This window comes from Macrobrachium rosenbergii, chromosome 14, assembly GCF_040412425.1.
Source record: "Macrobrachium rosenbergii isolate ZJJX-2024 chromosome 14, ASM4041242v1, whole genome shotgun sequence".
NCBI classification, from domain to species: domain Eukaryota; kingdom Metazoa; phylum Arthropoda; class Malacostraca; order Decapoda; family Palaemonidae; genus Macrobrachium; species Macrobrachium rosenbergii.
In genome coordinates, this window is record NC_089754.1 from 39,890,451 (window position 1) to 39,917,745 (window position 27,295).

The following is a 27,295-nucleotide window of genomic DNA, read 5'->3' on the forward strand; positions in this document are numbered from 1 at the left end:
ATGTTATGTGATAATTATGGATGTTTTGTGTAAATCAGCTGACTGCAAATAACTCCTGTAGTGGCCACTAGATGCTTGACAATCTCTGGGCAACTTTAAAAATATAATTTCTGCTCTTACTTGCCTCTTTGAGACAGATCAGTCAGCTGCATCCTCTGTCACACAGAGTTAAGCAAGCTGGAGATTAATCATCCATGGGTTTGTCCTTCGCTCCAGACTTTGTGACAAAAATTCAAGTGACTTGCAGGCAAGAGAGTAGAACTTAAACTGAACTACATTACTTTTGAAAAATACTATCAGCATATTTATTCACTTGAATGCCCATCACATTATATTCTATGGAAAGCTGTCAATGGCACTGATGAAGACAAGTAAAATAGGTGGTAATTTGCGACCAGTATGCAGTGTATACAGTACAGCATTCCTCTGAAAAATCTATGCTATCCTTATGAAATTACTAAAAGCATGAAAAAAAACATCTTCAGTTTTGAACTGCCTGGCCTACCATGATTACATTTCCCAAACATGCAATGCAGGTACCTACTTCAATTTCGAATGGTCTAATTGCCTATCTTCAAAATGCTGAGCACAGAATCTTTTCCCTTTAAACTGCACTCAAGACAACTACTATCTAATTTTATATGGATTGTATTAAATTATAAATCAAACTGTACCTTTTTGTACAGTTTACTGTGACAACTTCCAATATGATATCTAACTACAGTACACAATTTCCCACAACTGATAAACCTGAAAAGGGTAAATAACAGAATTCAAAATAATAAAATTCCCACCATGCTGTTACAGCTAATGTTGCACCTAGTAAAAGTGCCATGATAAAAATGATGATTTCTGACAGGCCCAGTCAAATATTTACTGCACAAATCCATTTAACAGCCAATCCACATTATCTGTTTAGGCAATACAACACCACTTGCTTTCAATAACAAAGAAACAAACAATCAATACTGTAACTTCAGCACAGATGTATATATTTGTCATTTTCACATCTTACCGCATTTTGGTTTATTATGTCCAGTTGTGTGCTTACTTATTAAATGAGATTACAGTATGCTAAAAGAGTGTATGTCTTTATTTTACACTGACAATTTTATACAAGTTGCTTCTTCCTAATATCAATGAAACCTGACAACAAAATGACATAAGGAAAAGCAGCAATTAATGAAATGGAAGTAAATGCTACCAATAACTATCTTAAGACAGAACAGTATACAGCACACATCTGCTGTTGTGCAACAAACCAGCATTACTGGTCATGGAAGAATGAGGTTTCCCAACAATGTGGCTACAACAAGGCCCATCTGACTGGCCAGACAGCATGGCTCATCAGGGTCACTTTCACTTTCCTCACACACTTGAAAACAACACAAGAAGGAGCTGGTCACAGCTACACAAAATCAATTTCAGTAAATAAATACAGTGTGTGTACTTTGCAGTCTTACCCCATAATGCTTTGGTGTTAAAGCTATAATACCCAAAACTGTTGAATAATATTCATCATCCTCATGTCAACTAATAAGATCTTTTTTTATGGATACTTAATATGGCATCATGACAATTTTATAAAAATTCCCTTTCAATGAGCAGGAGCATCCAAGATTGGAAGTAATATCAATTAAAGCAATCAAATACATACAAAGTACTGTACTGTAAACTGTCACAGTTTGTAATACATATACAGTACCTTAAATAGTACTGGTAATCATGAAGCCTACAAGATATGGAGATAAGGTCAAGTTTCTCATTTTTTCTTTTGTCTAGTGCAAGGACTAATATGATTAAGCAACTGTACACCCTTTCAAAGAGCAGACCCAAAGAGAAAAAAGAATGGAAGGATATGACAGCTACCCAAAAAAGAAATGTGGGTATCTTATGAAGGAAAAAAACACAGCACTTTCATAGCTTGACAATAAAAGGAAGAAAACAATCAACAAACTGAACAATGCACAGATTGCTCACTTTTACAAATAAATTAGGGAAGTGGTGATCCATCTTGCTCCATCATGTCGAATGAGGCCAAGTTTTTAAATTATCCAGGACCAAAACTTGTGAATTACAACACTACGGCACTGCCTTGACAAAAGTCTTACCATCAGACCTATACTTCTCACAATACAAGAACTACCAAGGCCAGTAATTAAGGACTACCTACAGCCCAGTAAGAAAGACTTAGCATAGGTTGTCAAAGTTTTTTATATCTAAAAACTTTCCTCATTCTATTGCCAATTGTAGCTGTATGAGTATACGGCCAAATCCTAGCAATTTATCTTTGCAATGTGTCAAACAGAAGTTCTATCAAAATAAATACATACCTCAGAACACTGATATCTCTATTTTTTCTTCTTTTTAGTTTCTTCTTAAATATGGCAACTTGAACACCATACTGTCTAAAACTTCAGACAAAGCTCGACATACTTTATTGTATCACACATATACATAATCTGTTAATCCACCACATCATGTAGCGTACCACTCAACAACATACATTTCAGAATATGCATTTTTGTAAACAACAGCATTTCATGTCAACTGCAGAATACCAAACTGAAAATGATGGACAATACTATGCATCCTCATCTTTTCAATGACTAACAGCAGGAAACTGAGTAACAATTTCAAGTTCGTTACATTTTGTAATAAAAATTTCTTCCTGATCCTTACCCTGACAGGGTCAGTGATCATGACTTTTCATTCCAAAAATGTTATGGAGTAAAACTCTGGCTATATAAAATCAAATGAAAAATATTTAGGTAGTTTCTACTATGTCAATTTTCTTTGAACGTAAAAACTTCTAAAAAATTTAAGCACAATGGCAAGTTTTACTTTACTTAGTGTTTAATGGTACATATATACTGTTCTTCCCAATGTTCCTGTTTCCTAATTTTCTTAGTTTTCCTTTTCCCTAAAATGAGACTGTCTCAAGTTTTAGAACAATAGCTAAGCATGTCTTGTAAGCTTATTACTGACTGGCAGTGAGTTACAAGTCATTTTCTTCAAAGAGCTGTCACTTACTTCACAATCACTTATACTGTACTTGTAATAAATAATCTTAAATGAATAACATTGCTTTGTTATAATTTTCCTTTTTTTAAAATAATATAGAGTGTATATAATTAGTGGAGTATCCTCAATGTAAAAAAAAAGTGTATTCAGTAAAGATAGCTGCATTAGGAGTTTCCAGTTTCTCAAAATGGGAATTTTTAAGAAGTAACTTTAAATGACAAATGATGTTTTTCTGATAGCTGCCAATAATTTCCATCATAATTTTTTGTTAATTTATTACACTGTAGGCTATCAAAACTATGGGAGCACAAGTGGAAAACCATAATATTAAGGACAGTACAGGTTGGGTGGGTAAAGAGGCATCTAGAGTATACCCTTTAGTGATAGTGACAAAGAGGAAGATATGTAACCAAGACATGTATAGAAATACAGTTTCCTTATAATACATGGCTCGCTTCATCAGGTTGGATGAGGAGATTCCAGGGAAGGTGAAGCCCTCAGTCAAGTTATACTCCACCTTAGACCTTGTGTTAGGCTAAGCTAGAAGCACACCTGTATTTCACACTTGGATCTAAGAAAAACTATCAGAAGCACTCGCCTTGCCTACATTTCATATCACTGTTTCATCAGGTTGAGCAATAGGCGAGCCTACACTTGAACGTACCCTTACAGTTAAGGAATTTGAAAACCACTCCACAATTAGAGCCTGAGCAGTGCTATTCTTACGCCTAAAACATTGTATGATTATTAAACATAAAAACCAACATCTGGACACGAGACCTGATACAGGTAAAGGACAAAACCCTATCACGCAAGCTTTAAATCTCTGTTGCAAAACCTCTCAAACAAGCAATTGAGTTTACGCTCCCCTACTCTGTATCTTTGGAGTTCGCAATCATCTTTTCATGAAAATGAACTCAGGACCTATTGTCGCATCAAAAGAACAGTCTTGCAAAACAGGCTTACCGTAATGTAGTCATAAATGAGACAATAAGGATGATTTTGGCCTGCAAAGTACAAGGAGCTTCCTAGCACTTTTGACAGTGTTTACAAACTGAATTGAACAGCTGTGTTGTAGGCTAGAAACCATCAAGTAAAGGTGCCATGTTACTTTTTTATTTATTAAATTTACAGGCTTTTCTCGATTTTTTGTTCTATATAAATATAACGCCAATTAAAATACAGCTAAGTGATGTTTATTACAAAAAGACTAACTCTCCTCCTACAGGTGTATATGAAAACTATGAAGCTGAAGATGGTGGCAACATGCATTGACGTCATCGAGTGCGCGCCCAAAAGGTATTTATATCATCAATTTTCTCACCATTTAATATTCATATAAGGACAGGTAATTCACTGCCTTGTGTTAGACAAAGAACTACTTCTGGGATTTGATTCTGTAATTTGTGGTTACATTAACAAAACACCTAAGAGTTTTGTATAATTGATTAACCAAAACACTTCCGTCCTTGAAACAGTGACAGATTCTGAGTTGTCCAAAGTACGACCTGCCATTATTCAGGTTTGACAGTTTGATAAATACTGTAAAATTAGACACGCCCATTTAACAAAATTTTTCAGAATCGTAAATTTTTATTAGTCTGTACAAAACTGAGTTGATAATATATATAGACAATCATGGAGTTCACAAGATTTTATATATATATATATATATATATATATAAATGAATATACAAAAGTGATAATAATATATATATATATATATATATATATATATATATATATATATATATATATATATATATATATATATATGGTTTAGTATATCAGTGGTTCTTAATCTATATATATATATATATATATATATATATATATATATATGGTTTAGGTCAGTGGTTCTTAATCTGGGGGCGCGCCCCCCTTGGAGGGCGTCAGCAATTTTCAGGGGGACCCGCGAGACCTAGGAAAAAATTAATAATTCTCTATTTATATTCGTTATTCTCCTAACAAGAGTCGCTAAGAAGCAGCGTCAAATATCTCACTAATTCATTCCCAGAAGAATAAAAACACCCCTTCTCTTTTTTTCCATTTTCCTTTAAATTTGGGAGGGAATTTTACTCATAGATGCAAGGGGGCCGTGGAGGGAACGTCCAACTCTTAGAGGGGGCGTGGTAATAAAAAGGTTTAGGTTATAAGATTCAGATACTGCAGGTTATAAGATTCAGATACTGCTTTTCCATGTTTTGGACATTTTTCAAAATGACTGTGTATGAGTAACTTGTAGATACGCTTTTGTATCTAAGATCTCTTAATCTCGAACTCCTTTTTTTATGGTTTATAAGACTGATAAAGCATAGACATGAGCAAATTAAAAATCATAGGTAAGAACTCTTCACACATACACACATACGATGTATATAACTCTGCACTCTGGTCGAACGCATGTTTGTGTACATGCAGTCATTATCACCATGCACTACAAGCAGGCATCAAGTAGCAAGAACAATGCAGCATTTAATAATTTCCATTTTCAGCAGATCGCCAAAACGCAGTTGCCTGCGGCTGTAAATGCAAACCTCACATAACTGATATGATAGCTATCAATGTTTTGTTTAACAAGTACAAATAAAAAAAAAAACATTCTAGCCACAACCACGCACTGCAGTTACAGATACATTTCACCAGTGACCTTCATAATTTTTTTAACCAATTTACTTTTTTAACAATGAAGGAAAAATGAGTCATGCGCATATTTCTAGGTATTTCGCAGTTATCTGATATTATACTTCCGTTTCTCTGTCAGTACTTCGGGAGGTGTCCGTCTCCAGGCTGATTTTGAGCCAATGTAATCGACTAGCTATCGGGTATACTACATAATTCAATGGTAATGTCAATAGAAATTCGCTGGGTTCCTAAAGAATTAACATTCTTAATCTTAGCCTTCAGTCACTGATATTACTGTATTTTATAATTACAATTTTTGACTGGAAATTGGTCATGTCTTTTATACAAACTCACAACATACACACACACATCTTATATATATATATATATATATATATATATATATATATATATATATATATATATGACTATGAGAACCACTGGGTATTATGTTCGTGTAGTCACTATAGCGTCCGTCAGCAACTGCGCTTAGCATTCTATCGGTTAAAAATTCAATAATACAAAGAAATGATCCCTAACTCCCGTCTCTCTATGACTGAAAACACATCCCTCTTGATTAACACGGTCAAGAGCAGCACTTAAGTTAGGCCAAATATCGAACTTCATAACAAGAAACAAGAGGTTTCTGTACGATGGAGTATGACTTATATACATTCGCTTTGGGGGTAAGTTTTTCTCAAAGTAAGGAGAATTCGATGTATTAATATTTGAAAATATTAAACTGTCATGTCTAAAATTTAGAAGCTATACACACAGCCGTTACGTCTTTCACAACTTTTAAACAACTATATTATACTGGGATGAATTGGTTTCTGTATTAAGTGCATAACTTGAATTCAATAGGATATTTAAAGTAAAGTCGTTGTCAACTTATATCTCCCTTGTTATGTGGGAGATTATGGCAACTGTCAGCCTACTTACAACCCCAAAAGGCATAGGCTCGAATCCTAGTAAAAGTAGATTTTATAATATATGATTTCCTTTGAGTGTAAGTTAATCCCATTGTAAGGCGAATTCGATGTTAATGGGTTATTGTGACTTAATATCTGAATATATACTCATATGTATGTGTATAATTTGATGAGAGAAAAGAAAAACAGACTCGAGAACGAAAGAGATGTCTTGAGGGACTGTTATAATTGCCAGGATCTAGAGAGGGAAGCTTCACCTCGTATACAGAACTCGCGGGAAAAAACAGCAACATCCTGACCAGCCATTCCTAACAGAAACCGATGTTACTGTAACTACTTTTCAATTTTAGTTATTCTACATACCATACTTAAGAATCTTACTTATAAGCAATATCATCACGTATCTAAAATTCAAAACAATACAACGTGAAGCAATGTCTTGAAAATCAGGCACCAATTGATTAACCAGAGGAATTACTATAAAACGGACAATGGGAACAAAATTACAACTGTGACCACAGTGACCAGAAGCTTTGCATTGAGGCGAAGGGAAGAGATTCCTAAAACAAGTGAAATATCAGTTGCGGAATAAGATTGTTCACCAAAAGCGGAACTTTTAGCAAGAGAGAAGAATAAGAGTAACATGACTATCGTTTCTGTTTGGAATTATAAGACTGCGCGTCTTGCGCATGCCTAAACCAAGTAATCAGGATTAATAGAGTACTCTATTAATCCTGCCAAGTAACAAAGACTCCGCGTACATAGACCTATAACTTAGTTCAAGCTACTCACCTCACTACCATCCTTCTGTTTTCTCTTCGCTCCCTTTTCTTCTTTAGATTTCTGCTTCCTCTCGCGCTCTTGTCTCTTCTTCTCCCTAACTCCCTTGCCGTCACTGGGCTTCGATGTTTTGCCCTCGTCAGGACCAAAAAGGTCAACGACCCCACTGTTGATAGGGTCGTCCTCAGAGTCCTCGCTCCACAGCATCGTTTGCAGCGAACTAGAAAGCTACGACGTTGGAAAAGTCGCCAAGAGGATGTGACGACTTAGGACGGGTACGATGAGCAAACTGTGAGTTTAGAAAAAGATAGAGAATTAGATGTCTCCTGTTTGCTACGTTAGCAATTTTAGTGATTTATATTTAAAGCTTCAATACGCATTAATTTCCTGACTTATAACTACTATCTTTTTCCTTCAAAAATATTGCACTCTTTCGTGTTCGTTGGTTTTTTTTGGGGGGGGGAAGGCATACAAAACAAATATAGAAAATGGGAGGAATAATGCAATAAAGAACAAAGGTTAAAAAAAAAATTTTAAACTTGATTAGTTTATCATGAAATATATTGGCTTACCGAATTCGTGAACTTAAAAATCCAACACCATCATGAGATCGTGAGAAGAGATAGAGTACAGTATTACCGTGACCAACCCGAAAAAGATTTTCCGTTCTTTTGACCAATAAGCGATTAAGCGTGCCAAGGAGAGAAATAGCCCTCCAGCGCAAGCACACACGCGCACACAAACTCACACACGAAACAAAACGAAAAGTCCGACGCGTTAAGTTCCTGTGCCCAGCTCAACAGGTAGCAGTATACTCGACAGAAGATTCGAGTTGGCCTTGCCTTTCTCCCCCTGATGCCCAACGATGTAAATAGACCTGCAAAAGAAGCAAGTGATGGGGGGAAGGAAGGTGGGGGGGAGCCAGATGTCAGTGCCAAAAACAGTGTTCCCGAAGAATTGAACTGATGCTACAAAGCTTGGCACCGGCGCATCCCGAACGAGGTGACCCCTACGTAGCTAGTGTTTTTCAGTTTCTCGTGACGCTGAACTGAATTGGAGCCCTCTGGAGTTAGCTCTAAGGGTATATTTTTGCCTCTCTCAGATATTCCAAGAATTTTGTTTAACGACAAAATACCAGCGGGTTACACACGACTCTGGCGAAGTTGGGGACCGAAGCCTGAAATCTCATGCTTTCTGTTTCCTAAAGCGCTGCTCACGCAACTTCAAACGTGCTTCAAATGCAGTTTGCAACATACTTCAGAGAGATACGAACAGTAGAAACAGAACTCTGGCAAATTTCCATACTGGTGGAGGAACAGATGTGAAGTTCTCAAAGAATTCAAGACATAAAACATATGCAATGCGTGTAAGACGGGGTTACACTTGTAAACCCTTTGCAATGCAATTAATCTTCGCAGTAAGAAAATTCAGCTCTATGTTCCTTTTCTTTTTAGGCACAAACTCTACTTAAATTCATAGGTACTACAAGAGGAATATATAATGAATACATACTTGTATTTAAATGAGAGAGAGAGAGAGAGAGAGAGAGAGAGAGAGAGAGAGAGAGAGAGAGAGAGAGAGAGAGAGATAAAATTACAATTTTTGGAATCTGTACTTCTTAGGGTTGGAAGCAGTGTCTAAACCCAGTACGTTCGCATTTTTAACTCATCTGATGTATTTCCACGCACACAAACACATGGGGTCTGTGCAAAATATTGGAAAGAAACCAAATGTTTTTGAAATTCTAGAGGAAAATGTATGAAGGGATATCTGATCCAACATAAGAAAAAAAAAATTTAAGCTTCTGAGATTATCTTTCCACTCAGTATACGTTGGAGGAAGAAAAATTGAAAAAGGGAGAAAGTGGAGATATGCAGAAGTGGTAAAACGGTTTGCGAAGGTGTTTTGAGATGATCTGATCATGTGGAAAGAACGGAAGACAATTGATTGGTACAGGGAAATGCTAGAATGGAAGTGGAGAGGAAGACTTAGAAAGTGCTGGTATAAGTGTGGAAGAGGTATTAATAAGGAAGGGCCTCAGTATCCAGGAAGCGCAAGAGCGCTTGCAAGGCAGAGGTGAGTGACGCAGTATGTGTGCAGGTGGTTTTGACACATTACTGATGAGCTCGAAAGGAATTCCAGTCATTATTTTGCACTTCTGCCTTATCTTGTCGGCTGTCACGCTGTTTTTGACAGTGCATCGACTTGCTTGCCACCCCAGCTAGTCAAATCCTTTGTAGAGGTATTGGATTCTCTTTCTCATGCTTTTCACTTCTATCTCTTATCTCCTAAACTCCTCCTAATTACTTTAAGACAATAGGGTGGAAGTTAATACGGTAACTCTCCTTAAGGACATCAGCTAAGATTAAGGAAAGGAAAGCCAGCAGTGGTAAGATATCGCAACTCCATTAAGATCGTGAGCTGGGTCTAAAGAGAAGCTCTGGACCTTGATTGCGAGTTGAGCACTGAGAGAGAGAGAGAGAGAGAGAGAGAGAGAGAGAGAGAGAGAGAGAGAGAGAGAGAGAGAGAGAGAGAATAAATGTGCTTTTTAAGGTGTAATTCTAAAGAAACAGAATAAGCAAAACATTTGTTTGCATTCAAGGTTGAAAGAAATTACCAACAACATTAGTAAAAAGTGTGCTCAAACCTGAGGATTAAATCAAAACAAAACAAAACTCTCTCTCTCTCTCTCTCTCTCTCTCTCTCTCTCTCTCTCTCTCTCTCTCCAGTATTTAGTTTGCCTTCAGATACAATAAGATGTCGACAGCATCCTGAGTAAAACCGATTTTCGGCATTTCCTATTCTCTGGGAGGAAAATTCATCACTTCTCTTTTGGATTAGCGCTGCTCAGTTTTGTATTTTACTTGTTTTATCAAAATAATAATAATAATAATAATAATAATAATAATAATAATAATAATAATAATAATAATAATGAGGATCCATGTACAATCATGTATTTTTTCTTATGTACTTGTAACTACAGAAAATGGGCATACAAAAAAAATGCTCGGAAATCTTTAAATACCTATCGGTAATGTCATAGAAATGAATCGCTTGTAACAGAAATGTTCGATATGAAACTTCAGTTTATTTCATATCCGTCTGTTTAATGTGTTACTTCTTCATATTATCTCTTTATTCTGATACGATACCAGTGGGCAAACTTAACATCTCATTAAGTACAAATACGAAAGGGAGTTATAGAAATCGGGAAGATAGTACCACGAAAACATTTCGCAATTTGGCATAATTTTGGTAGAAATAGTTAAGGTGAGGAGCGCTGATCGCAAAGAACTCTCTGGTGTGGCGTTCCTGGCTGGCGGTTTGAAAAGAGAAAGGAATTTCTTTAGCTCGGTGGAACAGCAGCTAGAATATTAGGCCTACCCACAGAAAAGAAACAACACGAACGCTCTGCAGATGTCAGGTAGGTGAGATCGCTGATTTAGATCTAATGTCTTTGATTCAGTCCTATCGAGAATGGATCCAATAAAAATTGAAGCGATCCAGTGTGAAAACAATATTAATTACTGAGAAAATAAATTAAAATATGTTTTGTCAACGTAGACAAAAGAAATAATTTACGCCATTGAAACAATAGGTCTGACTCCCAAAATTCTGATTTGTAAAAAGCGCAGGAAAGACAAGAGTGACGGAAATTTTTACAAAAAGACCCTTTGCATCACAGTTCATTAGAGACGATGATGAAATTTTGATACGAGAGAGAGAGAGAGAGAGAGAGAGAGAGAGAGAGAGAGAGAGAGAGAGAGAGAGAGAGTTTCGAATTTCTTTTTTATTAACCAGACTTGACGGGTAGGGCCGGAATAAAGATAGCGTCATTAATAGAAACTTTGATTGCAGTACTAAAGGTAACTGAATTACAGAATCCCTATTTAAACATGCTTATAAGATCAGAGTTGACAGGTGAGGAAAGAGTGATTTTATATTGTTAAGAAACGCTACATGGTGGTTAAATGAATGAGAGGAAGACGTAACTGGATAAATAACCGTCAAAGCATGAATGTAAACGGGTCACTTGAGGAGATTCATTGATATAAAGTACACTATTAGAAACTGAGAGAGGTGCATGTGATCCGCCGTTCTCAGTAGCTTCCATCACTTGTAGATTATCTTTAGTCTCCTTTGAAATAAAAAGGCAAAGTCATTCTTTGAGTATTTAAAAAAAGAAATGAGACAAAGAAGAATGGAAATGTATGTATAAATGAAGTACCATCTTCAGCACAGAATTGACAGGGATCAAGAATAGATTGGCTTGCTGGGAATTCTCAGTAAGTTGAGAGGGTAGCCCAGTGAGAGAAAGAGTTACAGAACATCTGTTTACTTGTGAGTGATGTCTCACTGACTTAGTACTATGAAAAGAAGAGGCCTCATTTTCTCAAGTATCATTTCGGAATAGAGTCACCCATTTTGGTGAATGTGCAATTATGTTATATAGAAAACGAAATGACAATAATTAGTGATAATAAATAAGACTATTAAAACAAGACACAAAGTAGAATTAGGTGAACATAAGAGAGTACCAGAATTGTTTTGATCCAACCCACACCATAGAGAAAACACTCAAGGTCATATAGTTATGGGTACACTGGCGTTACGTAAACTTTGAGTTTCACCCTGGATATGGAAACAATATGGATTGAAATCCATTCCCAACTACTTTCCTCGATGAGAAGAGAGGGAAAAGAAGAAGAGTTATCTTCTGAAAGGTGATATTGTTATCAAGACTTCAACTATTTTTGTAATGAATAGAAAAAAAGGTAGGTCTACAGTGGGAGCCCCATTATGTGCATGGGATCTCAATATCTTTAAGAAAACAGTAGAAGGGAAATGTAGTTAGATTAAGAGGTAATGCGGAGGACAAAATGTACGTGAATTATACGCCATTCAAAGTAGATGACAACAGAAGCTTCCTACATCTCTGTACTGGTCATTCCCGGAGGGAACCTACAAATCATTAGGCCCATGAAACACGCAAGCACCCACATGAACTCTGAACATCAGGGAGACAAATCAATAAAATGTATTAATTGTACAACCACTTTTGCTTTTAAAAATGAGGTGACTAGTATTCCCAAGCCAATGCATCTTGTTACGAATGTTTTATTACGTCCACATTTTACATACTGTAAATGCCACTTGTAGGTCTCATAACGATTAACTATTCCATTTCCTAATCAAAGTACTGCTTACCCTTAAATATGTCAACATCTCGAATTACAGCCGCATAAAGCTGATTTTGAGTACAATCTACAAACATGAGAGAAATTTCGACATTTCAGGGACCTTTGAACAGGTTAGAATCCGCTCTTATACCTCGCCCGCATGTTGTGACATGAGTTGAAGGTCATCTGCCTGACAGTTTCGGAGAGAGAGAGAGAGAGAGAGAGAGAGAGAGAGAGAGAGAGAGAGAGAGAGAGAGAGAGAGAGAGAGTTCGGTGAGGAGCCAAACGAACAGTATAGGACGTCACCTCTCTATTGTTTAATCGTAAAACAGATGACTGACTGATCTCTACAGCACCAAAACAAATCGATGGCGAATGCGTCCCACGTATTGATTCCTTGGCGCAGGGCGCCAAAATGTCATGACTCGGGTTTGACTGAAATACTTTTTTTAAAATATTGGAATTATTCGGCTGAAGATATTTCGATCTGATTTTATTCGGTTTTCCCTGAAACACCAAAACGATGCATTGCCAGAAACGATGGAATGACACAAAAAACAATTTGGGAGGTCGGACATGACAACAGGGAAAGGACAGAAGTAGGACATAGAATAAATACCATTCTCTTTAAACTTAACATTGCTTTGCTGTGAAATTGTTCTTAAAGGGACGTTGCCCAGATTCTGCTGCTCGATTCTCTCTCTGGCAACGTGTGTTTTCTTGGCAACTCTCCTCATTCAAGTACATTGCGTCAGTTACCGAGGGAAATAGGGATACAAGCCGTCCTTTAGTAAACACGCTTTTGGAATAATAATAATAATAATAATAATAATAATAATAATAATAATAATAACTTCAGTAACATGTATCATCTTTCACATACACTTTACTGCAAGATTTTTTCAAATTCTGGAGGACAATAAGCAAATTCACCAAGAAATCTTTCTGCGGTACATTGTTTTTGGTGCAATAATCTTTCCGAAAAAAAAATGTAGGTCACAGCCCTCATTCTTGGACACGGGAAAACTGCACACGCTATATAGATCAACAAACATAGCGCTCAATAGTTACCTGTTCTAAATTCTTGATGCAAACATCTGTTTACTTGGTCACGAGAGGATACGCTGGTGTAAGAATCATGAAAAGCTGTTTTCAAGCTTTTCGTATTTATAAATATTTTTTTTTTTCATTGAAGACCATTTGCCTCTCATACTTTCATGTATGAAACTGCAGTCGTTAATGAAGATAGTATATATATATATTTTATTTTCTTCGGCCTAAGATCGATGAGCCATTTAGATGTCCATTTAGAAAGATTACTTGATTTTGGGAGGGCTAGGATAATTTCTCTCTTCTTCTTCTTCTTCTTCTTCCCAGTCGCCATGATGCAATGCCAGTAATGGCTGGCGCGCGAATATTTCGCTTGGCAACAAAGGTACGCCAATTATTGCTGTTTGATTTACACCACGTCAAAGTGGCGTCCAGGCTATCTACAGCCGTTCAGTCTATCAACCAGCATCATTCTAAATCAATCTTATCTTTATTGGTTTATTGATCGTTCATGATTTCAGTGGCCCTGCCAGACCTTGATCAATACTGGTGAAGTCATGACACCGAACAAAGAACATTTGACTTTAAGGGTGTACAGCACTACATGCGTCTAGTTAGGAATATATATATATATATATATATATATATATATATATATATATATATATATATATATATATATATACATACATACATACATACATACGTGCATACATACATGCATGCATACAGAGAGAGAGAGAGAGAGAGAGAGAGAGAGAAGCACGATTACATGTAGATAACCAACGTTAGCAAATAAAAAAAATATCCCCCAAGGTAAACAAACCCAGGACCGCATCACAACAGGAGGCTATAAACAAAGATTTGGAAAGCTCATATTTGACAGTAATACATGAAATTACGAATACAATACAAAAGAAACTGCCTTGAAACAGGATATACGCCTGAATTTGTAAGCAAATGAGTCTGTGTGTTTGTGCATCATATACATGACAGAATGACGCACATGTAAGAGACTGGCAACTCAGCTACAAACTAGAGAACGTGAAATGAAAGCTTTGAAATATTTGGCAAAATAAAATAACATAAGCAGATGTTAAATTGTAAGCAAAGAGCGGAAAGGAAAAAGAAAAGCAAAAAAATCATTAAACGATACATGGAAATTGGTTTCAGATTAGCTGTGCTCTAGACCATCATTCAAGCACGCACACAAACAATAGGTGTTCGCCTTCCGGTTCTCAGCAAGGCTATTTTTGACATGAGGTTGCTGCCCTCACGGCCTTCTTCCTCCTGCTCAGGACCCATCACTATCGACTAACTACCACTATTTAGGTCAACAGAGGCACGAACATTTTAACGCTCTTGAACCGTTAGGCCTCGGTTGGAATCAAACGCTGCTCAGCAGGTAGACCTATACCCCAACCCAAACTCCTTAACCCAAGTTTACAAAAGGTGGTAAATTCGTGTAGTCCAGGCAAAACTGCTGAGCTGCCACTATGAATGATGCTGTGGAGATGAACTGTTATGGGTGTTTTATGTCACTGGAGTAAGAAGTCTTGGAAAGTTAAGAAATGTGCAGGTTGGTTAAAAAAAAAAAAAAGGCGATGAAATCGTGTTTTGAGAAGATTCGATCATGCGTAATAAATAATGAGGATGATAGGTTATTGAAAAGAATGTAAAATACAGACGTATTAGTAGGAAGAACGAGAGGAAAGCTGTGAAAGTGCAGAATTTATGAAGTGGAAGAAATATTGGAAAGGAAGGGTGCACTTTAAAATGGAGGTGAATGGCGCAGTATGTGTAATTAAGGTGTCTGAGCGGTGGAAGTTTTCCATAGAGGGGTTACGTACACACACACACACACACACACACACACACACACACACATATATATATATATATATATATATATATATATATATATATATATATATATATATATATATATATATATAATTTAACGAGTCCTGGTATGACTTAACGAGCCTCATACATTGCAGTCGCCTGCATGTCTAGACTTACGCAAGACTCATCCTTCCAATTACCAATAATCCTGTGTAAATACTCTTGCGTTTGTGTGCACGGATAACCCAAACACGCACGATATATATATATATATATATATATATATATATATATATATATATATATATATATATATATATACATACACATACACACACACACACACACACGAGATTATTGGTGGTAACAAGGATGAGTCTTGCAAAAGTCTAGACAAGTAGGCGACTGGAATATATGAGCCTGGTTCAGTCGCCACCAGGACCTGTTTAAATCCCTTGAATCGTAGGCGCTACCTTCCATCCCACCAAACCTGATTTATGAATTGAGATCGTCCTACTTTTTTCATTCGACGAATTACAGTCTGATCGTTTTCAAACGTTTTGCTCAAAGGAATTGAGTTTGAGCCTGAAATCATAATTATACTCTGTTGCACTTCAGTACGAGGAAACTGAACCTTACAAATGTAGTGAATATATGTGCATGGAAAGTTAAAAAGCAATCAGCAAAGACGATTGCAAAATTATTAACAAATAAATATATTAATTAATCCTTCTGTAAAGATTACCAGGCCCTACAAAATAACATTGGAATATATCAGCAACTCTGAGCTTTTTTATGAACAAACAAAAAGCTAAACATTGAGACTAAAGAATACGAAACACCAGCCTATCCTCGCATGGCGCAAGCTAAATAAATAAAGATGACGTTTTATAAAGATATATATATATACATATATATATATATATATATATATATATATATATATATATATATATATATATATATATATGATATATATATAGAGAGAGAGAGAGAGAGAGAGAGAGAGAGAGAGAGAGAGATTTTATACCGTATAAACAAAAATTTTCAATGGGAAACGAAGTTATGCACCCTGGGGCTGGAGAATATATATTCATACTTTTAATAAATATTTATAGTTTCATGAAGTTTAATGAGTTGGGTGTTCAACCAGTTTCTGCACATAATAATAATAATAATAATAATAATAATAATAATAATAATAATAATAATATCGAAAAAACAACCAAAACGAAAATGAGGAATTAGTGCATCAAAAACATCAAAACCGAGGGTGTGGGCCCAGCGGTTACGTAAGTAACCTTCACGCAACTGTCATACCTCGGTAACATAAAAACAGACGCTACGCTACATTACGGTGAAGCCACACATTTCCCTAAATGATATCACAGCAAAACAAAAAGACTACATCACTTGTCCCGAAGATCTCTTGATGTTCATCCCAGCAATACTCAGCATTTGCTGTTCCATACATAGTTCTAAGATGTTCTAAGATCTTGTCTACGTAGGCGTCTTTTCAAGCGTAATGTCTGTATTCGGTAAGACAAGCGCCTCTCTGTGTGTGTGTGTGTGTGTGTGTGTTGCACATCTGGTATATAATAACAAATAAGACTGTAAACAGAACTAAGACTAAATATACAAGACGGGCTAGAGTTTTGAACATAAGTCTATGAATGTGTCAGTAAAGATACTATACTGTAGAGGGTCGTGAAGTTTTCAGTAAGAGAATCTGACGTAAAAGTTCATATAATCCCTCTCAGTCAGATCACCTCACGACCTTCGCGCTGACAAGCAGGTCTTTCCAAACGGAATTCTATGTTGTCATCAGGAAAGTAGTGCTTCTTTCATTAGTGCGACGAAGCTCCTCTTATTTACGCAGACTCTCTCTCTCTATATATATATATATATATATATATATATATATATATATATATATATATATATATATATATATATATATATATATATATATATACATACATTTACCAGATAAGTACTGTATGGGCTGGACTAAATCCAATTATAGGCTTTGTAGAGACGAACGTTTCCAAAGTGTGACGAAATCGAGAAGTTAAAAAGGGCATTTTGGTTATTAAAAATTACACACACACACACATATATATATATATATATATAGCCTATGTATATGTGTGTGTGTATACTATATACATTATATTTGTGTGAGTGAGTGCGCGCACGCGACCGGGAGAGGGCACCAAGTCCGCTGTCAATGGCCAAAACAAAACCCAACGGCCGCTGTTGCTATGTCTTTGTTCGAAGTGAACTTGGCTTCTTCCTCCAAGCCAGAGGGGACAGGCGAGGCCACCGAGAGTGTACTCTCGGTGGCCTCGGTACAGGTGGGCTGGGTGCTATGTAGCTTTTTGGCAGCCATGACTGAAAGAGGCTGCGTTGGTGACCCTGAAGCCAGAGAATTCGTCCCAAGTTCATCCTTCTTTTGCGTTTTCTTCTCAGCTTTCTTTTCTTTTCCTCATCTAACTCTTTTACGTCCACTTTAGTTGCATGAACTCCTGTTTTGAAACTGGTTAGGTTTTCCACTTCCTCCGTCGACAGTGGTATTGTGGTAATGAACTGTACTGTAGGAGCAAGGCCTGCGTTGTGTAACGGTGCAGATATCCATCTGATATATCCATTGCGTTCTCCTGAAATTTTTTAGTTAAATCGAAGTTCGTTTAGGAACTATTAACGGGCTTTTGTACATTTCCGCTTTACAGATCACAAGAAAAACGTACAAGCAAAATGGCTTTAATATCAAATGATTACGCTACTGAAGCGCATGAGAAACATTCATAATATGCGCCCATTTAAGTTGATCAAAACCAAGTTTCCAGAGTAAATAATGATTATGTTGAGCTCTCGATACCATAAAAACTCCTACATATTGATGTTCATTTGTATCTCCATCAGTTGAAGTGTGAATGTGAAAATGACCATGACCCTGTCTATTCTATGGATCTAAAATTTGGTTATCAAAAACTGGGATAATGTAGTGGGCTTTTGTTCTTCAAAAACAAGATCCTTTCTCCCTTATTTACGTTCCTATCCCTCCCAAAGTATGATCCTCTGATGCCAGCCATGAGGCCTTTATAGTCAAGTACTGGTAAACAGCCATGCATGACGTTGTAATCCTGCAAAAAAAAAAAAAATCGTAAAAAACATAACCTTGTTTGAAAATTAATATGAGGCTTTATTGTATTGTTCGGGAGGTCCTGCAAAGGCAGCATTTAATTACCAAGTCATGGGAAAGTGATCGCCCCTTGAAAAAATATACCGTAGGGACATGGTGACCCAGTTCAGTTGCCGTCATTTGGAAGGTGCAGTCAGCCATGCAGGCAATGGCTGAGCGGCACAGCGCTCGGTTCACTCTTTATCGTGAACTGAAAATGAAACTCTGTCAGGTAGGGGAAATTTAATATATGATAACTGCTCATCTCAATAAAGAACTGAAACTACTGATGTGAGTGCTGGCAGTAAACAATAGATAAGAGGACACATAAATAATCAACGAAGTGTTTTATGATTGAGTATGTTAACCGCGTCGCTTTGTTTATCGCTTACCGACTGTGGTCTGTGGGTTTTCCTGTTCAGGTCAATTTTATATCATCGATTGATTCTTCCGGGTGATACCTCAGTCATATATATGATTGCTGGAGGCTTTCCCGCTTATCGTGTCTGACAGGGTAATAGATTATTTCTTCTCGCGTGGATGACAGCTAGCTTCGTGACTGCTCAACCTTTAGCATAAAGAATAGAAATTGATCGTTAGGTTGTAGAGAGGAGAATAGAGCAGACTTTATTGGTCTATCATTCCACTCGATCATTCGCGACTAAAGTAAGAACCCAGTCGGATTTCAATACTTCTCTACCATACTGAATTACCTTGTAAAATCAAAATAAAATGGGAGAAGGATAATAAAATGTTTATCCTGGATTTAAAACTTACCAGGGATAGCCTTCCTATCTTTAGAACCGCGAAACATATCTGAAGCCCTAGTCCCCTAACAACCAAGCATACTTTAGTTTATTGCAATTTTGCATTCATATTCGTGAATAGCAGCCCGATATGCTGCATTATACCCTGGTTGAATTGAAAGTCCAGTCGGATGTTCAAAAATCATTAGCGTCTTTCAAAAGAGCTAAGGTTTGGGCGTGTCAAAGGTATGCCCTCTCTGAATGCGTTTCAGTTCGTTTATCTCGGTTTCATTTATCAAAACATTGGTATTCGGTTGTTTTGTGTTCATATTTGCTCTCATTTTATAAGACGTTGATCTGTTACGAAGACTTTTCGTTAAAAGAGAGATGTGATTTATTTTAAAGTTGTTTTCTTCGTTTAGAAATACTAAAAATACTTAAATATTCTTTTTCCTAAGACGCTAAATTATAAGGTATTTTGGATAGCAAAGGCCTAAGAAACCAGTACGTGCTGAAAAATAAATACAATACAGTTGCAAAATGCATCAATTTTGCTTTCCCGTTTTTTTATTACAATATATACCTCGGAAACGCTTTTAAATGAAAAAAATATTCACGTATTTTTTTGTCATGCAAATCACGTGTTCACGTTTAAGTACAAACTGAACTTATTCCTCGAGATACAAAGGTACGCATTTACCAAGTAAATTTAACAAATCCTCTAAAAGTGGAATGTATGTTAGGAAACACTTATGCACAAAGGAAAACCAAATGAATTACAAATTACGGAACAGTAAACAGATGCAATTCACTGAAACAAATAACAGGAGGCAAGGCTTTCAATTACGCCAAGTGTAACGAACGAAATATAAGAAGCGTGCTCTCATTTCCCCGAAGAGAGCATTTCACAACAGGGTGCTCATGGCGAAATTTACAGGAGAGAAAAAAAAAGTGAAGGTGAATGATTATAAAGGACTAACATTTGCGCCAAAGTTTGTAAGACTTCTTATAATCTCGCTGTTATACATAACTTTTTTTAATATCAATAATAACAAATTTTGGAAGTAGTGAACATACCAACGTAGCAACTTCCACGAATGGCAAGTTGCTATTTCAATATTTGATGTTCATTCGGCGAAGATTAAATGAAAACATTAAAACAGTTCTATGTCAACATCATAGTAAAAAAAAATGGACACATGACCGAAAGATTTCATAAACTTTGCCAAACCTTGGCTCCCACAAGTCCCACTGCCCAGGTCTTGGCCTAATGCCTCCTTTCGTTTGTGGGGCCCTCCGTCAGCCTCCGTGTGCGTTTGTTTGTTTGTTTGTTTGGAAGCGAATGTTTGATTGTGCTGCAAAATATTTAAACACTAATGCCATTTAATCTAATCGCAAGTTGTTACGAAAACACCCTGGAATGTTGTTCAAAATAACGTGAATGAGGACATTTCGTTTGTAAAAGTGTTTGCGCGTGACACACAAAGAGAAAGAGAGAGATATCACGCAACACTACCTTCAATTGTTTGTTATAAGCGGAAGGTTCGGCACCTGCTTAAAGACCGTTAGGAGTCGGTTGAAGCCTGCATAGGTTGAGAGAAGCGCTGCGTAGGGCGCGTAGCAATACACAGACGGTTACAGCAAAGATACGCTGCGAGAATTTGTCATGTTTCTAAATATCAATTATTTTTATAGGCGGTACACAAGGCTCAACAGAAACATAACAATGAAAATAACAGTATAACCACCATTATTCTACGGTTCGCCTAAAATTTACCGCAAATATTTTGATATCATTAGCTTTCAAACAATAAAAGAGAGAGAAACCGACAGGTGGCAAATTCTCCACTCAAAGCAAAGTTCATAGTTCAAGACGAAGCAAAGTTTGAGTTATGTAACTTTCTCTTTCTTGAAAATTGTCCGTTTCTCTCAAAGCGCCACACAAACACACTCGCGCACACACACACACACACACACACACACACACACATATACACATATATATATATATATATATATATATATATATATATATATATATATATATATATATATATATATATTTGTGTGTATCCAAGCAAGCACGAAGGAACGCGTGCTTGAGAATATCACAAAATCCACGTAAAGTGTTTATATATATATATATATATATATATATATATATATATATATATATATATATATATATATATATATATATATAATAACCATAGCACCCTCTTAACTTCTCGAATTCTTCTCTTTATTTTGGGAGGGGGTGGGTTTAGATACACATGTCATTATAAAGCTTGAGATTCAAATGCAAGAATGGAAGGAATTCTGACGTCCATAGCAGGATTTAAACCTACATCCAGAGTATCACAAAGAGGTCACGTTACCAACCTGATCTCCAGATGCGGGTTCGAATCCCGCTCCGGATGTTAGAATTTCTTCACATTATTGAATTTGAAAGTGAGGAATTCGAGAAGTTAGGAGCGTACTGTGGTTACCACAATTACATACATATCTGGTAAAAAGTGACCAGTACATTTTATATACATATAAATATATATACTGTATATATATCGCAGGGAAAAGTGAAACACTGGGTATAAATCCTGACTGGTCTCATTGTGGTTTTCTAAGCCATATTGAAGACTGATAGATCGTGGTAGATTTTTACAATAAATATTTGTTAGGGTGAACGTGCAAACACGCATACAGCTGGCAAATTTACTCGCACGTGATAAGTAAAAAAAAAAAAAAAAATTGGTGGGAGGAGCATTACGCTAGCGTCTGGGGTGAATGTTCCATTTACAAACCTATTTTATCTTTCCGGGCGAGCTTTAGCCGTTGTTGTAGGCCCAGGTAAACTACCTTCCTTGAATTTTATACATGGTACATATTTCTTTGGAAATAAATGGATCGAGTTTATACATTCCTCTTCCCAGTATATTATTGTAATAAACTATCTTTTCAGACCCTGTCCAAATGACGGCATAATTTTTTTCACTGCCGTGGAAGAAAATAGCACTGTTCGCCTTTGCACATCTGATACATGTTATGTTGCCTTATTCTCTTTTCAAATGATTTTCTAATATAACCAAAATAAAAACTGTCACACAACTTACGAGGGTTTTGACATAACACCATTTAGTAACGTTCGGATGTATCACTGTATTATTTGTTCTTAAATGTTACATTAACTCAAAAGTTCTTAACGGCAGCATTTACAAGCATTTAGCCAAGTAATTTACTAAGTAATTTATTTCATTTACATGCTTACAATTTTAAACACTATATTCCAGATGCAAGTATTAAAATTTCGCAGATATAACTACAGCACGGTAGCTCACTTATAAACCTAACATTTGTTTTTTACTGAAAACTGCTCAGGCCTACACAAGTCATTAGCGAAAAATTTCATTCCTAGAATATATTATAATCATGATATAAGGATACTTTGTGTAGATGTAATTGAATATCTGTCAGTTAGTGGGAGGTATTCGAAAACCTTTCACCTTCATTTTTCCCGCGTAAACAAAAGATGCCCATCTTTGTCTGCAAGAAGACGAACATGCGCGACTCAGGTTTTCTTTGCGCAAACTCGGAAGGCAAGATGCTAAAAGATGCCAGAAAATGTGTCCGTCCCACCTTAAGACAGATTCCACGGATGAACGACCGTTTAAGACAGAGTATTAACAACAAATAACAGCCATTTACACTTAGACCTCATTAGGAGAACTGACAAACGTCACGGCTAATAATGAAGAAACAATACGTCTAATACAGGACGTGACAGCCCAAGTTTTGTGGTCTACCGATATCATTGCAAAAGTGGGAGTTGGCCAATATCTTCAATTGATTAAAACACTACCGCTCAGTCCAGGTGATTAACAATGCACGTGTCAGGAAGTGCAATTATGAAGACTAGACCACAAAAACAACACAATCTTTCTGGGAAAATGTTGTTTAGAATACCAAAATCACAAATAGCATGAGGAACTTCATTAATCTCAAAAGACATTGTATACAAACTTACATGTACTTGTTATAAATATCCAAGGCAACAAAAGCGCATTCACCTTGCTTTAAACATTACTAGGAAGGCTGAATAAATCTGAAAGAATTGACTTACTCCTAACTAGTGATAGCTCATGATAAAAACAAGACAATAGTCACTGTCACATTTATCATTTAGCAATTTATAATCAAACTTCCAGAACATTAGCCATTTCACTTATTTTATATATATTTACTTTATATATATATATATATATATATATATATATATATATATATATATATATATATATATATATATATATATACACACTTATAGGATGCCTAGCATGGGAAGTAATAATAAATTATTATGAATAAATTAAGATGAGTCTTGTAATTTTTTTATTTTAGATAAAATAAACAATGTTTTAGTGGGTCTACTTTAATCTGTCAGTCATTTTTAAGAAATAGTTGGAATTCACGGTCTTGTGTTTTTCGTTCAATTTTTTTTAGGTATTTTCTGTATTTTGTGGAACTATGTATTTTCGTTGTGGTTTAGCTCTGGGTTCCTTGAGCAGATTTTCAAGAAGACATAAATATAGCGTCATTTAGTGTGTGTGTGTGTGTGTGTGTGTGTGTGATGCAATGTTAAAGCAAAAAGAAATTCCGAAAAAAAAACTTGTCCGATGGTCATGCCAGTAGAAAGATGAATAATTGAAACAACAAAAAGACGTCGAGAAATACGATGAAACAAATCGATGATCCAGTTTATTTGCGCAAGAGCAACATTCCTGCGGGTTCTTTCGACGTCATGAGACCATTCCAGACTTCCTTACTTGGTAGAAATCTTTCTTATCGGTTATACGCTTATTTGGGAACATTACGACAAGTGACTGTCGTCCAGCTTTGATCTACATAATGCTATTCACGTGTCGTCTGGTTGCATGAGATCAGCGGTTCATTACCTAAATAAATTTGGGTCTATTGTCTTACACCACAACCATTGTTGCTGGATTTGCTGTTGATGACGTTTATGGTGCAGTACTTAAAAAAATACTTTAAAACGTTCTAAAGTTTTAGACATAATCTAGGAAATCTGATTTGAAGGAGACAAAGACTAAGACCTTTTCTACCATAACACTGACGCCCAGTGGAAATAGACCTATAGCATTAAAAACTTTTAAAAACTCATTAGCAAAATTGAAGTTAAATAATAATAATAATAATAATAATAATAATAATAATAATAATAATAATAATAATAATAATAATAATAGTGGCAGTAGTAGAAGCAATTATGACAAAAATATAATTATAATAACGTTCATAGGATAACCACGCCAAAACAAGACTTATTGTAATGTACTTGCAAAATGAAAAAATACGGAGTGAAAGGAATAATACATTAAATATAATTATAACAATGATAAAATGTACGAGGTAGACTATTCCGTTATTGGGTTACTGGCCTGCAACATGCTACACAGGCAAAAGGCTATCTAAAATTTTAATGTACCTGACATTCTCAGTACTTTTAAATGGTGTCATATCGATTACTCAAGTCAAACGTTATGGGAGGTATACAAGTAACGTGATAAATACCTCTCTTCCGGCCCCACCCTGCCTGAAAGTACTCTCTGGGTTTTTTGTGAAAGTTTTACTTTCCCGAAAAATAAAATACCCAAATAGAAAGAAGCACTTTCCTTTCATTTGGCTGTCTCCAAGAGTTATAAGTGCACCTCTCTCTCTCTCTCTCTCTCTCTCTCTCTCTCTCTCTCTCTCTCTCTCTCTCTCTCTCTCTCTCTCTCTCTCTCTCTCTCTCTCCACCATCAAGATTATCATATGAACAACAAAACTAATTAAGAGTAAGGTGCAGACTTTGCCTTCACCATGCATGTATAAAAAAAGTAACAAAATGCTGAAAACTTGTCAAAACTTACTAAAATTTCTTGTTTTTGAGCAAACCAGTACTATCTTAGGACATTTTTGTACTCGAATTGTAAAGCTGTAGAAGAGCACTTTATCACTACTATAATCACACCATGGTTACTTCTTTGCATGATATGTCCTGATACTGGAATGAATTCGCTCTTCCGCTCCCGGGGGCTCTCTGATCCACTGGTGTACGTAACGCGCCGAGCGGGAATATATTTAGATTCGATCGTTTGGCTAACATGACGAAACAGGGTTACGGACGATTACTTTCATATTAATTTATCAATCGAACAAAGCCTTCATTGCATTGCATCAGAGGTTATGTCTTTTGGAAAAACTAACTCATGAAAAGATTCTATGGAAGAACGCATAAAAGTAGTTTTAGATAGCGACATCTGGCATACGGTCTAGGGAATTCCCGAAGCTGTAGTACTGTACCAAATACAGTAAATCGTAATACTGGCTGATGTAATATTGCGAAGCATTGTGTTCCGTCATTTTAAATTTAATTACGGTACGTTTCACCGCAGTGACACATTCACCAAGAAACATTACGAATTAATTAAAGACAAAGTTAGCCCTACATTTTGTAGAACAACATTTAACATCACACACCAATACATTAATTTGATACAAAACAATTAAATAGTAAGAATGATTGCAAGCACTATTAATAATTCTATATGCAATATATTGCCGATTTACGAATGTAGTACTAGAATAAAGGGAAATAGAACCTTGTAACACTAAAAACTTTATATATTTATATAGGCTATAAACACACACACACACACACACACACACACACACACACACACATATATATATATATATATATATATATATATATATATATATATATATATATATATACAGTATGTGTGTGTGTACCTGGGAACCAATATAACATAATAGTAGGATGAAAGAAGAGAGCCACAAAACTGGTGTATTAAGAAAGGTAGCAGAGTCTGTGCAAAAGATACACTTGAGATGAGATCGAATTACCTTGGAAATTTTAGGCAGCAATATCTGAAATTTGTTGATCCAACTCTCCTTTAGGGAAAGGAAGTATAGATGTTGAGGGTGAATGAAAGAGAAAAGGTTGAAGATGCTGAGTTAACTGATTTTGTAGAATAAGTAATGTGAGAAAAATTATAAGGATGAGAAATGTGGAGGGGCACTGAAGTGATAAAAATGTTAGCATAGCCAAAAGGATGGATCAGATCATTTTGAGATGGTTTGGCCATGTTAAAAGAATAGATGATGGTGATAAAGTTGGTGAAAATTCAGAAATGTTACTAGGAAGGAGGAAAGAAAGACATAGACATAAGAAGTCTAAGAAAGGGAAATGCCTTAATATCCAGGAAGCATGAGATGGGGTGAATCTTGCAGTGTGTGTAAGGAAGGGGCTTTGACGTGCTGCTGATGAGCCTTCTGTGTACAAAGGCAGCAATCTTTGTATTGTCAACAGCTTCAGACTCTTCAACATCTACACATCTAATAGCGAACAGCTGGCTTGACCAACTCCTTCATTCTCACATTTGCTGTCATAGACTCATCTCTCATAAACCTTTCACGATCTTGTTACTTTCCACGCTTCCTATAATCTGTATTTACGTTTTCTCTCATTACATTTACTGACAGATACCTATATAAATCAATCAGTTCCAGTCTTCCATCATTAACATTTTTACTCCATCTTATGGATTTCTCATTACAATCATAACCTTACTTTAGCTCACTGCTAACTTTTGCCTCTTACAGACTGGTTCAGCAGTATTTGCAGCGTCTCTTAACAATCACCAACTGAAATGTCATATACAAACATTAGCCACTCCTTTTCCCATTCATGGCCTCTTTTCTTAATACAAAACAGCAAATGATCTCTAGGCCATTTCTTGATTTTACTCATCATTACATCCAAATAGAAATATTTATTTGTTCATTGAAAGACTGGTTACCTATGATTTAGCCAAATTCATGGTCCTCCGTAAATCCTAGACACTT

General features: G+C 36.1%; 1 protein-coding gene across 3 annotated transcripts in view; it reads right to left on the minus strand.

Moving 5' to 3' along the window:
• The window catches only part of LOC136845976 (GTP-binding protein 2), a 38,496-nt gene extending 13,031 nt beyond the window's left edge, over positions 1–25,465 (minus strand). The window contains exons 1-2 of one of the 3 annotated variants that reach the window (XM_067116531.1): positions 25,294–25,465; positions 7,374–7,650 (exon numbers count right to left, since the gene is read on the minus strand). In XM_067116531.1, coding sequence (XP_066972632.1) covers positions 7,374–7,568 — 195 coding nt within the window. In that variant the 5' untranslated portion in view covers positions 7,569–7,650; positions 25,294–25,465. Of the gene's footprint in view, positions 1–3,990; positions 4,113–7,373; positions 7,651–7,933; positions 8,179–25,293 lie in introns of those variants that run through there. The other 2 variants (XM_067116530.1, XM_067116532.1) reach the window with 2 other exon arrangements.
• Positions 25,466–27,295: the final 1,830 nt, after the last annotated feature.